Here is a 15,213-nt window from a genome sequence, read left to right as displayed (position 1 = left end):
ACCCACATTCCCCGTTTCCACCAGTTGACCGAGCTGACACTGCGCATGCGTCATGTGACTGCAGTGAATGCTGCTGCTGCTGTTCAACGTTTACCAAGCAAACGTGCTTTCTTTACGGTACGGTTACTTTTCAAAACGTCGAGGAATATATTTACTTTTTTTTTGTTCCAGTTAATGCTGTAAACCTGGCTATAATGAAAAAAGAATTATCCATAGCCCAAGCGTCACCTTACCTTCTTACCTTCTACCTTGTCAAGGATTAGATACTAAAAGCATGCTTCATAACTTTAAATAACTGTCCTCGCCCATCATGCTTGCAAGCATTGCAAATGTGGCGACATATTTGGGTTTTTTTTGTACGACTCTCTCATTTGACTTTCAAAAGCACACCAAGCGCCATCTTGTGGCTTGTGGAATGCGTTACGAGCCCTCATTAAATTCAATTGAACGTTATTGATTCAGTACTGCTCCTACATGTGAACACTGAACAGCTTTCTCCCACTCAGTAAAACTCCCAAAATCAGTAACACAATAACAACAACGTACAGACAACTTAATCATTAACAATTCATAGAGTGCTATGAAACGAGGAGCAAAAGTACCATTGTTGCCTAAAGCGCTTTTATGCCGCATTTTGAGCTTGGCTAAACTTTCTGAAACTTAAATGTAATGTGTCTGACGGATCTGATATAAATCAAGTTCTAAATTAAAACATGTTTTTGTTTGTTTGTTTGTTTTATTTACAACCTGTGCCTTTATATTTTTAAAAGTACGTGAGACATGTACAATAATAATGCAAATTAAAATAATACAATTTTCATTTAAAATTTTAAACCAATTTTGTCCCTTACCTCTAGAATGAGTGATGTAATGTGATGATCAACGCTCACCGCACATTGCGCAAAATTGTTTGTATTTTGACCTACACTCCTTGCCGTACTTAGCGATCAAATATGGCCGACCTTTGCGCATGCGCGCTGAGCGGTTAAGCTAACATTATTATTAAAGAGTACAGTACGTCGAACTTCAGGGGAAATATTCGTCTCCTCTGGGTCCACTCGGTCTAAGAATACAGCAAAGGGAATCGAAAATCAAACAAAATACTTACTCTTGGTTTTCAGGTGGACGTTAGTCACTTGCCGTTAACGGACATACAGTATATCGGCAACTTTTGGCGAGGGAGAGCCGATAAACAGCGTGCTGAATGGCTGAAGGCTCCTCAGGTAAAGTAAATAATTTGAATTTTGGTCTCATTTTAACCAGTCGTTCCCTTAAGAAGACTTTATCTCTGTTAATGACTAATTTGACTTTTAGTCATCATGTATTAAGATCATTGAAGTTAGTCTGCGCTTTCACACAAGCTGCTTTGACGTTTTTATTGACTTGCCCACGAACTTTGAAATCATTGGCAATAATACATTCTGGACCTTAGGAACTTTTTTCGAAAGGGGACATACCATTAAAATTGACTTTTTAAAATCCAACGGTGTCTGAGTGCCGATTTTAAACAACCTGGCAGATATTTTTTGTCCCACATCTATTTCGGAAAATGTAGGTAGATGCGTTAAATTTCAAAGTTTAATTGCATAGAGACCAGCATTGTCAGACAACTCATTAATGAAGATTTCAGTGATGTTAGTATTTTCCTGTGACAAACAATAACCAACTACCACATGTACCTCACTTGGAGAATCACTGGTTGAAATGATAAACATTTTAAAAACTTTGATTTGCACCAGGGCTCAGTCTCTCATCCTATCGCTCAAAATTTTTCGTTGCTTTTATTTTTTGTGTGTGTATGTGTGTGGACACATTTAACACTGTCACCGTTGTGCTTGTAGACCCACCGGACCTCAATCCAGAGGGCGCTTCGCATCATAAAAAGCCAAACAACTACAAGTCCGGACGTGGTCATTCAAGATTCAGCGGCGAGCGACGCTCGAGCGCTCCCTCTCAGCAATATGGCCGCCCTCATCACAGCTTCCAATACGCAGCCTCTCAGGATGCTCACCACCAACAGAGCAAGGCGGGCGGGAGGAGGCGAGGGAGAGGTCAGCGGGATGGATTGAGATTCCCGGGCGGCAATGAGAATGTTCACGGCACGCGCTGGCAAAGAGATTTCGCTGGCAACCAGTCAGACTACGGGCCAGATCGGGCGAACTGGCGGAGAGACAGTGGCGATGGCGGCGTCAAGAATTCGGAACAGAGGAGCTTGAGGCATGAGAATCCCAGGCGAGGAGGTGACCCTCATTTAAGGGAGAAGAACAGCGGTGTCGGGTGTCGGACGCCGGATGACCAGGCGGCGGAAGAACGAGGAAGGAGCCAGCAGGCCGCGGCGACTGGTCCGAACCACTATGGAGATCATTTGAAGAAACAGCCCGAACACAAACGACAACAAGGACCCATCAAACCTTCCAAAGTGCCAGCGCGGGACGAGATAGATGGAGCAGTCGGTCACCACGGCAACCGTGGCAGACGACACCCAAGCGACAGTCAGGGAGGCCAAAGGGGAGCACGCAACCGCAACATGCCAGAAAGCAACGAAACGCAGACAGGTTGGACACCCACGCTGCTTTGTTTCCCCAAAATTGCTTATCAGTTTGTTTGTTTGTTTTATCTCCACAAAATATTTTTGTTTTTAAAAATAATTATAAGTACATTAATTATCAAATGAATAAAATAAATAGGAAAGATAATAACATAAATAAAAAAAATAATAAAATAAAAATATTTCCTAAATAAAATGGAAAAAATAAGTAAACAAATTATTTAATAGTCGTGTAATTCATTATAATTACATTATTTATATATAATAAAAAGTGAGAATTATGTTATACAATAAACTTCGTAAAAATTCTTTTCTGAAATGATTAATTTTTAAATTAATTTGTAATGAGTGGAGCGAAAAATGAGCCTACTTATTTTAATATATTAAAGCAAAACGACACAGCACTGAAAAATATTTGTGAAATAAACCGTTTATAGAATTTACTTCATTAAATTTGCAAATTAATTATATTTAAATTAATGATTAATAACACAATGTTTAATTACATTAATGATTATGAATACAATTTTTAAATATGAGCATAAAATATTTTAAGAGTTTGATGCGTAGGTTTGGTGTGCCCCCGAAAGCAAGTGACCCTTGTCCTTTGGCGACCTTTCAGGGTGTCTGATTGAGCAGCTGTCAGAGGAGAAGTACGAGTGCATGGTGTGCTGTGACGTCATCCGCCTGATGGCGCCCGTGTGGAGCTGCCGCAGCTGCTTCCACGTCTTCCACCTTAACTGCATCAAGAAGTGGGCCCGCTCGCCCGCCTCCCAGGCAGACGGTACAACTTCGCCGACGACAGTGTAAACCTACGCCGCTTAACTGTCATCTCCTTTTGCAGCTGTAGCAGTTGGAACTTTGTCCAAGTCATTTGGCAGAAAGATTACATTTTGGTTGTTTGGATTAAGATGAGAGTCAAATGTTTTTTTTTTCTTTTTCTTAGAAATATTTTGTAACTCTTTGATTGTCAAACGCTAGCCGAAAAACAACGCCGACAGTACCAGCCGATTTCGAGCATTTTCACTTATCTTTCAAAGCAAACAGAATATTGTGCGGTATGACTAACTAAACATGGTGCATACAATATGAAAGATTGGATTCCATTCTTTTATGAGGGAAAAAGTACGCTTCTACCTTATTCCGTTCTTTAGTAATCACCATTTGAAAATAGGTCATTTGAGTGACATAAGCGAAAATACAAAAAAAAAAGAAAAAGAAAACAAGCTTTTTGTGAAATGATACATTTTTTGTACAACAGTGACTCTGACACTAATATTTTTTGTTTCGTGACACTCTGTGAATTAGATTTAATGTGACAAAGGCTTTGATCATTCACGTGATCCTTGAAAACATTCTATTACATCAGATTTTTCATGTTTCATTGTAATTACCGGCAGCCCATTGTATCGATACAATGCTGCCACCTGCTGGCCGTAGTTAGTGGCTGTTTTTGATTTCACAACCCCAATGACAAGGTAGCGCTGCACAAGACGTTGCACTGCCTATTGCGAGGGGGGAAAAAAACATAATAAACGTCAATTAACGTTTATGGCGGCATTCATTAGGATGTTAGAATACGTCATTAAACGTTTTTGGCGGTCAAAGAGTTTAAAGCTGTTCTGGCAGATTTAAAAAAAATTTTTTTGTCATTTATGTTAGGAAGGGAATCAAATTAATGTGTTTGTTTTCAATTATTATATTTTTGTTGTTTAGTGTAAGATTTAATTCAAAGTCTAGTCTTCTTCGTTTGTGACTGCATGACTCTGTTGTATGGTACTGTCTCCTGGTGGCCAAGGTGGGTACACCAGAAGGAGCGGCATGCTGAATTGGATTGGACGTATGCTTATGTGACACTGAGCTACATCTTTATTCTTTTTCAAGTGATATTAGCATGCTTTTGTGGATTTTTTTTTTTTTTTTTTATTCCCTACATTTTCAAGAGAAGCGACAGCGCTGTTCAAATATGTGCTGCTGATTTTTGGGTTTCATCACCTTTGCTTTGCTGTCGTATCTTTTCTTTTCCAGATTCATCTGACGGTTGGCGTTGTCCCGCCTGTCAGAATGTTGCACTCAAGCACCCGGCCTCCTACACCTGCTTCTGCAGTGAGTCTCTTTCTCTCTCTTTCTCATTCAAAGTCGCCATCATGCGCAAAATTCGACACAAAATAAGATGGCTTGACCGCCCTCTGCCCCACAGGCAAAGTGACCAATCCTGAGTGGCAGCGCAGCGAGATCCCCCACAGCTGCGGTGACATGTGTGGGAGGAAAAGAAGCAGTGCGGACTGCAACCACCCTTGCAACATGTGAGCTAACACCTGACAGACAAATACAAACTCGCTCTGTAGGGAAATTATGGCCACAAAAGAGAAACATTTATTAAAGAACTTGTTGTTTCACCCCTTTCCATGTCTCCAGATTATGTCATCCGGGGCCTTGTCCTCAGTGTCCCGCCTTTGTGACCAAATCCTGCGTCTGTGGAAGAACAAGGTATTACACGCATCCAGTTTCCCCCCCAATACATCCTGCGCTTTCCCGCCATTCTTTCCTCCTTCAAACGGGTTTTGTTGTATTGCCTCTTCACAGTCAGCCCATGCGCTGCAGCCAGCCGTCGCTCCTCCACTGTGAGCAGGCGTGCGGCACGGTGCTCAACTGCGGCCGACATACGTGCGCTCAGGTGTGCCACGGCGGATCGTGTCAGCCCTGCCAGCTGCAAGTACAGCAAGGTGAGGCTCAAAATAAAGTTGCCGTTTGTTTTGTTTTGTTTTTTTCCTCTCATAAGAATTTAATAGATTTCTGATTTTAAAGCAGAACTCAAGTTTCTTTACAATAAAATGTTGAATGTGCCGCCAGGAGTCTAAACACTGCTAACAGGGTCCAACCTTTTTGGGTGGTTGGCTAACATATATATGTAATGTGACTTTTGTGACCCCACGCTAGCCTGCTACTGTGGAGTCTCCACTCGCGAGGTCCCCTGTGGCACGGATGAAGAGGGATTGGATGGTTCGGGGAATTTTTCTTGCCAAAAAGTTTGTGGGAAGTAAGTTTTTATTTTTTGTTTCAATTATCGCTTGATTAGGGAAAGTGTATAGATAGTTACAATTTCATTCACCCCCCCCACCATTGTTTTGAATGAGGAACATGAAAAAAAAAAAGTGGCATAATGTTCAATTGGAGAAGATAAATGATTTTAGATTCAGAAATAGGTTTTCAAGTGGATACAAGTTTAGTCAAACTCAGCAGCAGCCTAAGTCAATTTCTAAATTTTATATTAATCAGGAACCAGGGTTTTACCTGGCTCAAATTGAGGCAAAGGTGGTATCACCCTGACTATGATGGGTGACTACCAATACCAGGTATCAGTGCCAATACCAGTCTTACTTTAAGGTATCGGTACTCGAGGCGTTGACCGATACCATTATAAGCTGCCCTCCTGCAGCCATTTTACAATCAGGGGCTAGAAATTAGGCATTATATAAATACAAAGTTGCCATTCATTTTTTTTTGCTATTTCTTTAACAATAATCATTAAAAATTCATTCACTAGTTCATATTAAGTTGTAAGTATGGTTTGGCGTTGTTGTAAAATACTATTATATTTATTTTATATACTGTGTTTTTATGACTCGCCGCCTCTGCCTCGCAACCAGGAAATGGGCGTGTGCAACGATTGCGCCATGATCTGTTTCTTCTACGGTACGTTAAAGTTTAAAAAAAAGAAAAGCTGTTTCTTCTTCGGTTGCTGCTTCAGGTCTTTCCGTTGTTATGCTGTTGATATAGCGCCTCCATAATGGCGCAACACTGCAACTGCAGTTAAAACGTGTTCCTCCCGAGCTCAATCAACACAGCTGGAGCGCCGTGTTGGCCCAGGCTGGAGGTGGGGAGCAAATTAGGTGGAGGTGGCCGCCTCTGAATTTTGTACACAGGAAAAACCCTGAGGAACTATCCCAAACTACTCCTCCAGTGTAGGGGGTAATGGATTCAACCACTTTTTGCTAATAGTCTTTTTACTAGCTGCTGTGGAAAGTGAAGTTTGATCATCTTTTTTTTCATTTTATTTTTTTTAACCCGTTTCCATGAATCCACTAAGCCCGCCCGTCCTTCTTCTCCCAGGATGTTAAACTGTGAAGCCCACCAGTGCCAGCAGCCGTGCCACCGCGGCCCGTGCCCACCATGCCCTCGTTCGCCGAGCGCAGTCAAGACTTGCCCCTGCGGCCAGACACCACTGGCCAAGCTCCTGGAGCTGGGCTGCCCTGAGCGAAAAAGCTGCTCCGACCCCATCCCCTCCTGCAGGAAGACTTGCGGCATGCCCCTGCCCTGCGGCTCCAACGGTACTACACAGACTTTTTATATTCCTGCTATAATGCAGCTGCTCGAGTTTGTTTTTTGCAGCAAGGCATTCATTATCATGTTGGGCAGCAGAGGGCGCTGTTAGTACTTTTTTTTTTTTTTTTTAAAAGGACGACTGGGCCTTTTGTGTTTTTAACTTTGCCATGATAGTATTTTTTTTAGGTTGCACACACATAAAAGTAATATGGAAGACATCGCATTTTTATTTTATTTTTTTTAATTCCGCTGAGGTCGGCAAAAGTGAGCCGGTGTTCCTACCCATATGTTTCAGACACGATCCACCAATGCGACAAGCTGTGCCACGAGGGAGCCTGTGGGCCGTGTTCCCTGACTTCTACCATCAGATGCAGATGTGCTTCCAAGACAAAGGTGACAAAAAAAAAAAAAACGCACAGCTAGCCCATCATGTTTTATTTTCTCCAACTGACATTGAGTCCCATTTCAGGAGGTCCCGTGTGCCACAATCAAAAGAGAGGGTGAGCTCATCACTTCCAGACGAAATGCATCTTAACAATAACAATAACATTTCGGCACGCTTTCATTCTTTTGTCTGTTGCATTCCAGAGGAGTTGGTGTTCACCTGCGAAAAGCGCTGCAACAAGAAGCGCTCCTGCGGCCGACACAAGTGCGGCGAGCTGTGCTGTGTGGTGAGTTGGGCTGATCTCAAATCTAAGGTGCTGCCATCTACTGGTGTGTGTCCTTCAGTAAAGTGGGGCATCAGAAATTGACAAAATTTGGATCTTCCTATTCTGGACATGACCTTTTTTCTTTCCACCACTCACTGTTTGTGGCGACCTACCACAACAACTGTGTACCAAAATAACTGCTTGGCACTGAACTTTTGAACTGTTGAGTTTTTGGGATTGATTTTGTGGGTTTTTGCCTTTCATGCCCTTTCATGCAGAGCGTAGATCACAAGTGCCAGCTGATCTGCGGCTACAAACTCATCTGTGGGCTGCATCGCTGCCAGGAGCCTTGTCACCGTGGCAACTGTGAACCCTGCTGGCAGTCCAGTGAGTCACATACAGCTATATTTAATCATGTTTACCTTTTTTTTTTTTTTTTTTTTTTTTGAGAGTCATTTAGTTGTATTTTGTCTGGATGTAATTAACCATGATCTTGGACCGTCCTTCCTCCCTCCCTTCTGTCGTTTTTTATTTTGTGTGGTTTTTGCAGGTTTTGACGAGCTGACGTGCCACTGCGGGGCGTCTGTGTTGTACCCGCCCATCCCGTGCGGCACAAGCCCGCCTGAGTGCAAGAACCCCTGTACCAGGAGACACGAGTGTGACCATCCAGGTAAGGCGTGTTACATGCTGCGTGTCAAGGGAAAAACAAAAAGTGTAAATGTGTGCTTACTGCTCATGAACAGATGAACAGCACAGCATATCACACACATAGCTGTCTGTCGCAGTACCAAGATTACGCTGCGAGCGGCACCACAGTGCCACGGGGCATCCAGATTTCTGGGAAATGGAAAGAAGAAGAAAGGATAGGAGGAGCAGAAGAAACACGGGAAGCTTTAAGCTACATTTTGCTTGCAAAGACTTTTCCGTGTAATTTTCCAGCTTCAATGTTGGTTTCATATATGATTGTTGGCCCAGACCGTTTTTCAAGCGGCTCAGGGATAAAAAAAAAAAAATTACTCTTAATAACACACCAAGCACTGCAAGATAACTTGCTGATGTTGATCGCAAGGATGTGAAAATGATAAATTTGGCCCGATTATCCATATGCGCTTAGCAGGAACATTTGACAATTCATTTAACAACAACCAAGGTTATTTTATGAGAACTAAAACTAATGAAAAAACTAAAACTAAAATTCAAAAACAATTTTGTTAACGAAATAAAATCAAAACGAAAATGCTTTTTAAAAAAAGGAAAACTAACCAAAACTACATTTTATGTTTACAAAACTAACTAAAACTAACTATAATTATAGCAAAAATGTTTTTCGTTTTAGTCTTTGCTAATTAATTTAATGCACGAGCTTTTGGGGATGATTTTAAACGTGATTTTAAGTAGATTTATTTTGATATTAACCGGAATAAGGACGTTTGAAAGTGTGTCACACAGAAGTGACGTCATCTGGCAGCAGCCAATAGAAAAGCACCTTCAGATGATGTCACTTCCATGGTGTTTTTTAAATATTGCGCACAAGTTATACACATAAAAAAAAAAAAAAAAAAGAATACTGGAACTAACTAAACCTAAACTAAAATGAAGCATTTATTAAATAACTAAAAGTAATAACAACTAACAGAGCCACCCAGAAAACTTATTAAAACTGACTGAATTTAAAACACAAAGCTCAAAACAAGATCAAAACTAACTAAAATTAAAAATTCCCAAACTATAATAACCCTGACAACAACTCTGCTGTTTCAGTGTTCCACAACTGCCACAGCGAAGAGAAGTGTCCCCCCTGCACCTACCTGACCGACAAATGGTGCATGGGAAAGCACGAGGTGATGCCACATTCTTGATGATTCACACTTTACCCACCCCCCCTTTTTTTTTTTCTTTGAAATCTAATTTTATTTTAAAGCAACGCAGCAATATCCCTTGCCACCTGCAAGACATTTCCTGCGGGCTGACATGCGGCAAAACGCTACCGTGCCAGATGCACCGCTGCAGGCGTATCTGCCACCGCGCCGACTGCTCGGTAGCGGCGGGCGGATGCCGCCAGCCGTGCGCGCTTTCCCGCCCTGACTGCGGCCACGCCTGCGCTGCCCCCTGCCACATGGGCACCGCCTGCCCGCAAACCACCTGCGCCGCCAAGGTAGTAAATGACAAAATTTCAACACAATGAGGCTGTACGTGTATTACGGGGGGTGCTTTGCTAATCCTGTGTAATACGCTTAGGTGGCGCTGCAGTGCGATTGCGGTCGAAGGAAGGAAACGGTGTCGTGCACCGAGGCTGCCAGTTCCTATCAGAGGTCGGTTGAGTTAATGAAACTATTAAATGTCTGACTTTTGTCCAGCTTCCTAATGGGATTCTCTTTTGCAACGACAACATGGCTGCAGACAGCAGAGTCAAACAATATAAAATAAAAGCAAATACAAATAGGGCTGGGTTTAAAAAAAAACTTGAATAATCGATATTGAACCGAGTTTGCTTTTTGATTCATAAAACCATGCATCGATTTAAATATCTCACTTTTCCCCCCATAAATTCTTAAGAAAATAGAATTTTAAAGGCCAATATATACAATTTTTTATCTTACCTGACTTATTGCACACTAAGACAATTCAGAATATTTAAAGTTTATATTTACAATTATTATATTAGAATTATGACCATATATTCATCTCATCCTTGCTGAAGTCAATGTTTGTGTAACACTTAACTGATTATAACATGTTACTTTCATTAACTCATTCACTCCCAGACATTTTCACTGAAGCAACCCCCTTCGTTCCCGGCTGTTTTACTGGATTTTGACTGATTTTGCAAGGCCCACAGAATATTATGTAATATTGCTATAAAAACATGGAACCCCCCCCCCCCCCAAAAAAAAAAAAAAAGTTGAGTCTCTTCTTTCTTCAGGTAAAAAATGTGTATTTGTATCTGTTTCCGTTTTGCAGCAATTAGCATTAGAATATAGCTAAGTGTCATTATTCATAAATTTGTTTAAAACAGTGCGGAGAACAGCTTGTTGCAACATGGCCCTGGTTGAGCTCTTATACTCTGCTGCCACCTGCTGGCTGTTTTGTCGTAACTACCATTGCTTTAACGGTTCTTCATTTTAGGGGCTGCATCAAAACCTTCTGTATGCTCTAGCATTATAAATAAATAAATAAATAAAAAATAACATCTTTGGGACACTGGTAATATTTAAAATAGAACATATTTATATGTTTTTGGGAGCAAACAAGTTAACAAACTAAATCATTTGACCAGTTACCGCCTCTGCAAAATTTACTCTGGAACTTAATATTTGTGGAGTTTTTATCATGTCCTTGACATTTAAGAAGAATTGACGTTCCATAATTAATTGATATTGGATTGAACTGAAGTTAATCGAATTGGGGAAAATTGAATCGAATCGAACTGAACTCTTGTGAATCGAAATCGAGGAAATTGGATTTAAAATTAATTAAATTGAATAAATTAGAAATTGAGGAAATTGGAATCGATACCCAGCCCTAAATACAACTACATAAACAAAAATATAATGTCATATTGACTTGGTGTCGCAGGTACACGGCCATCGCCATGGCCAGCAAGCTGTCCGACATGCAGCCGGGCGACTCCATGGACATCGGCCCGCTGCTCGCCAAGAAGGAGCTCAAGCAGAGCAGGTAGCAAAATGGCCGGCAGTTTGGCTTGAGGCAAGTGTTGCCGTCAAACTGGTTTTGACCTCGCCGCTTTTTTGCCCTTCAGGCTGGAATGCGACGAGGAGTGCGCCGCACTGGAGAGGAACAAGCGCCTGGCCGAGGCCTTGCAGATTGACCCTTCCTCGGACCCCTTCCACGTGCGCTCCACCTCCGTGTACAGCAACAGCCTCAAAGAGGACGCCAGGTGCGTCTACTGCAGTGATAATTTCGTCGACGAAAATTTTCATTTCATGTTCAAACATGTTTACATTCATTGTGCAGCTGTAAAATTAATCTCAACCAGTTATGCACTTTTTTTTTTATTTATGTGAAAACTAAGTTCTACAATATATTATTATATATTATTGTCAGTTCAACATGTTTCATGGAAACAATTAACTCATTCACTCCCAGCCATTTTCACCATGGCAACCCCTTTCGCTCCTGGCTGTTTTACTGGATTTTGACTGATTTTGCAAGCTCCACAGAATATTCTGTTCTATTGCTATAAAAACATGGAACCTACCAAAAAAAAAAAAGAATAGTCTCTTCTTTCATCAGGAAAAAAAAAGTATATATTTGTTATCTGTTTCCGTTTCGCAGCAATTAGCATTAGAATGTAGCCAAGTTTCATCATTATTTACAAACCTGTTGAAAACACTGGAGAAAAGTGCTTGTTGCAACATGGCCCTGTTTGATCTCTTATACTCTGGCTGTTTTTTGTAATAACTACCATTGCTTTAAGCAACCTCTTCATGCCAGAAGCTGTATCAAAGCCTTCTGTATGCACTAGCATAAAAAAACACACAAAGAAACGTATAAATACATTTTTTTGCAGGACAAAGTATTCAAAACGTATTTATACGTTTTTGGGTTTGAATGAGTTAATAAAGACATCGTATTAAATGTGTCTTGCGTGTTAAACTATAGTTCCAAATAGGTGTGTTACAATTTTTTGGTTAAAAGTTTAAATGTATGCTGAAGGAAAATGCCGACTAAATTGTCAATTTAGTCAACTAACGTTGCTCTTATTTCATCAACGAAAATTTGTATTTTCGTCTACTAAAATTGGATTCAAAATGGATGACTAAATGATGACAAAAACTTTAATTTGAGTCAAAAGACTAAAACTAAATAAAAAATTTCTTGTCAAAATGAACGCTGGTCTCCTTCTTTGCGCTCGTTTGGACTGACGTCGCACTAGAAAGTCACTTTGTGCATTTGCTCTCTTTCAGAAAAGACTTGAAGTTTGTCTCAGGTGTAGAAGAGGCCATTAAGAATCTTGTGGATCTTGTTTCAAAGGTGAGTGTGCATTCTTAGCCCCTTTTGATAGATAGGTCGGTTTACATTTGTAAAACCATAATTATCTGACCTGTTTGTTTGTTTGTTTGTTTTTTGCATATCTTGAGCTATTTTGGGGTGCTGTCAATTCTCCAGCAAGGAGGCAGCTGTGGTCTGTGACAAGATCTCTTTATGGTCTCAACTACGTAAATTAGTAGCGTCCTCGTTGGCCACTCTTAGAAATGTACCGCATTTTCTTTTTTTTTTCTTTTTTTTTTCTTTTTTTTTTAAGGTTGAAGGTGGCGCCTGACACGAGGACGGTTATATCGCAGGCAAATCGTAAGGTCAAGGATTTAGCGTGGGTTTTTGTTGTTGTTGTTCAGGGCAAACAGCCAAAGAGGAGCCACTGCTTCCAGCCTATGAACCGGGACCGCCGCAGGATCGTCCACGAGCTGGCTGAGGTCTACGCCGTGGAGAGCGTCAGCTACGACAGCGAGCCCAATCGCAACGTGGTCGTCACGGCGCACAAGTAAGCCGTTGAAATTTGGCAACATCACCGTTTGCAGCATTGCACATTTCACATCAAATCATTTTATAGCGCGGGTTACTTGCTATATGGCAGGATATTGACTCATTTGGCCATTTTTCATTGTAAGAATCTTTTTGTCTCCAATTAATTTGATAATGTTCCTTTAACTCATTCACTCCCAGCTATTTTCACAGAAGCAATCCCATTTTGCTCCCGGCTGTTTTACTGGATTTTGACTGATTTTGCAAGGCCGACAGAATATTGTTCTATTGCTATAAAAACATGGAACCTATCAAAAGAAAACTTAAAATATCTTCTTTCATCAGGAAAAAAAAAGGATATTTCTATCTGTTTCCGTTTTGCAGCAATTAGCATTAGAAGAAAGCTAAGTTTCATCAGTTTTCACAAATCTATTTAAAATTGTGAGTAATGGGGTATATGCCACGCAAGAGGCGGGACTGTTTTTTGCACAACAGTTTGTTTCCAGTTCATTTTGCGACGTGTGGGCTGCGTCAAAAATACTTGTGCTTCCGACTTTGTGCCCCTGGGTTGCGCGTTCGCAACACGGACCGGAAATAAACGGATGTGCAAAATCACATCCCGCCTCTTCCATGGCATATACCCCATTGAGCTTTTTTTCAACATGGCCCTGGTTGAGCGCCGTTGCTCTGCTGACACCTACTGGCCGTTTATGTAATAACTACTATTTATGCAACCTTTATTTGCTGTTGAGAGGCTGCATTTATGCTCTAGCAAAAACTAAAACATATAAATACGTCTTTGGAACACTTAAAACATAAAAAAAAAACATATTTACACGTTATTGGGAGCAAATGAGTTAAAAACACATTTTGCTGAAAATTACATCACACATGCTCAGGTAACGACCAATCATAGCTCTGTTTGCAAACGTCACATGACTAAAGCCAGAAAACAGGTGTCCATTTGTTCTCAGGGGGAAGTCACTGTGTCCAAAATGGACGCTCACCTCGTTGATCGAGCGCGAGACGACCACCAGGGCCCCCGTGCCCATCGCTCACATCAAGCAGGCGAGCAGCAGGTCAGTTCTTTGGCTTCTGTCAACGGGCGCCATTTTTTTGCCCTCTTACATATTGTCCCCCCCCCCCAAATTCTGCTCACAGGGTTTCCGGCACCACCCCCTGGTCCAAGCTGGTCAAAGAAGAGCCAGTAATCGATTATTTCGACGTCCAGGACTGAACAAATGGAGCAAGAATGCAATCGTTAAATAGCATGAACGCAGCTTACCAACTTCCACGAGCATGAATCCTAAATCTGGTCTTGAGTTTGGGCACGTTACCGGTTGTATGCCAGTAAGGAGGACCAAAATTAAAAATAAATAAATGACAAGATAAATACATGAATAAAAGTTCAAATAAAATGGATATAAAAAAATATAATTCAAACATTAAATACAAAAAATAAATATAAATGGAAATTAAAAACAACAAAACATATATATCCCTAAATAAATGAAAGTAAAAATAAATACAAACTATTCAAAAAATGTAGTTAACGACAAAATAAATACAAAGATAAATATATAAATATAATTAAATAGCAATCAATAAATAAAAACGCTGTACTCTCACATTTATTTAATGCATGTTGCAGATGCTCTGTCAGGTCGAAATGTTATTCAAATGAAGGGGTGGTCCTCTCCGCTGTTGCAAACTGCCTAGAGTGAGCGGGTCGAACATGTCGTGGTGACCGTGGACAAGATTGTCGTCCGTTGCTGGAGCTCTCCATGCAAGCCAACAAGACTTCCTTGTTCGCTGACCCGCTCACAGGATTGAAAGGAAACCATTGAAAGCCCAACCCAAGACACGCTTAGGACCGCCCCCTCATTTGAATAACATTTCGACCTGACAGAGCATCTGCAGCATGTAACAAATAAATGGAGAGAGTACAGCATTTTTGTTGATTATTTAATTCTATTTATATATTTATTTTTGTATTTATTTTTGACATTTATTTTTACGCATTAATTTTTTGAATCTTGTTTTTTATTTTTGCATTTATTTTTTAATTCTATTTATTTAGGGATATATATATATTTTTCCATTTATATTAATTTGTGAACATATATATATATATATATATATATATACACACACACACACACACGTTTTTTTTTTTTTTTTTTTTTTTTTTTTTTTTTTTTTTTT

At 40.6% G+C, this 15,213-nt stretch overlaps 1 protein-coding gene across 2 annotated transcripts; it reads left to right on the top strand.

Moving 5' to 3' along the window:
* The first annotated feature begins 24 nt into the window (after positions 1–24).
* Positions 25–15,166, top strand: nfx1 (nuclear transcription factor, X-box binding 1). Of its 2 annotated transcripts, XM_077509446.1 has the most exons (24): positions 25–117; positions 1,122–1,223; positions 1,842–2,555; positions 3,171–3,332; positions 4,577–4,654; positions 4,749–4,854; positions 4,967–5,038; positions 5,135–5,274; positions 5,489–5,588; positions 6,662–6,879; positions 7,170–7,267; positions 7,344–7,374; positions 7,463–7,545; positions 7,803–7,911; positions 8,075–8,194; positions 9,286–9,365; positions 9,446–9,679; positions 9,763–9,836; positions 11,101–11,202; positions 11,285–11,422; positions 12,453–12,519; positions 12,882–13,027; positions 13,983–14,087; positions 14,170–15,166. In XM_077509446.1, exons 2-24 carry the CDS (start codon positions 1,205–1,207, stop codon positions 14,243–14,245), a joined length of 3,072 nt encoding a protein of 1,023 aa, XP_077365572.1. In that variant the 5' UTR covers positions 25–117; positions 1,122–1,204; the 3' UTR covers positions 14,246–15,166. The 2 variants fall into 2 exon arrangements, with proteins under 2 accessions (XP_077365572.1, XP_077365571.1); XM_077509445.1 differs by lacking the exon at positions 25–117 and having other exon boundaries at positions 963–1,223.
* The last annotated feature ends 47 nt before the right edge of the window (positions 15,167–15,213 follow it).

The sequence above is a fragment of the Festucalex cinctus genome, chromosome 20 (genome assembly GCF_051991245.1).
Source record: "Festucalex cinctus isolate MCC-2025b chromosome 20, RoL_Fcin_1.0, whole genome shotgun sequence".
Lineage (NCBI taxonomy): Eukaryota > Metazoa > Chordata > Actinopteri > Syngnathiformes > Syngnathidae > Festucalex > Festucalex cinctus.
Note: the sequence above shows the minus strand (reverse complement) of the source record. Positions and strands in the feature narration are given on the sequence as shown.

Excerpts from the sequence above, each read along its gene's own strand:
- nfx1 (XM_077509446.1), top strand. Across the intron at positions 6,880-7,169 it reads CCTGCCCTGCGGCTCCAACG|ACACGATCCACCAATGCGAC; the intron begins GTACTACACAGA and ends CATATGTTTCAG. Across the intron at positions 9,366-9,445 it reads GGTGCATGGGAAAGCACGAG|CAACGCAGCAATATCCCTTG; the intron begins GTGATGCCACAT and ends TTTATTTTAAAG.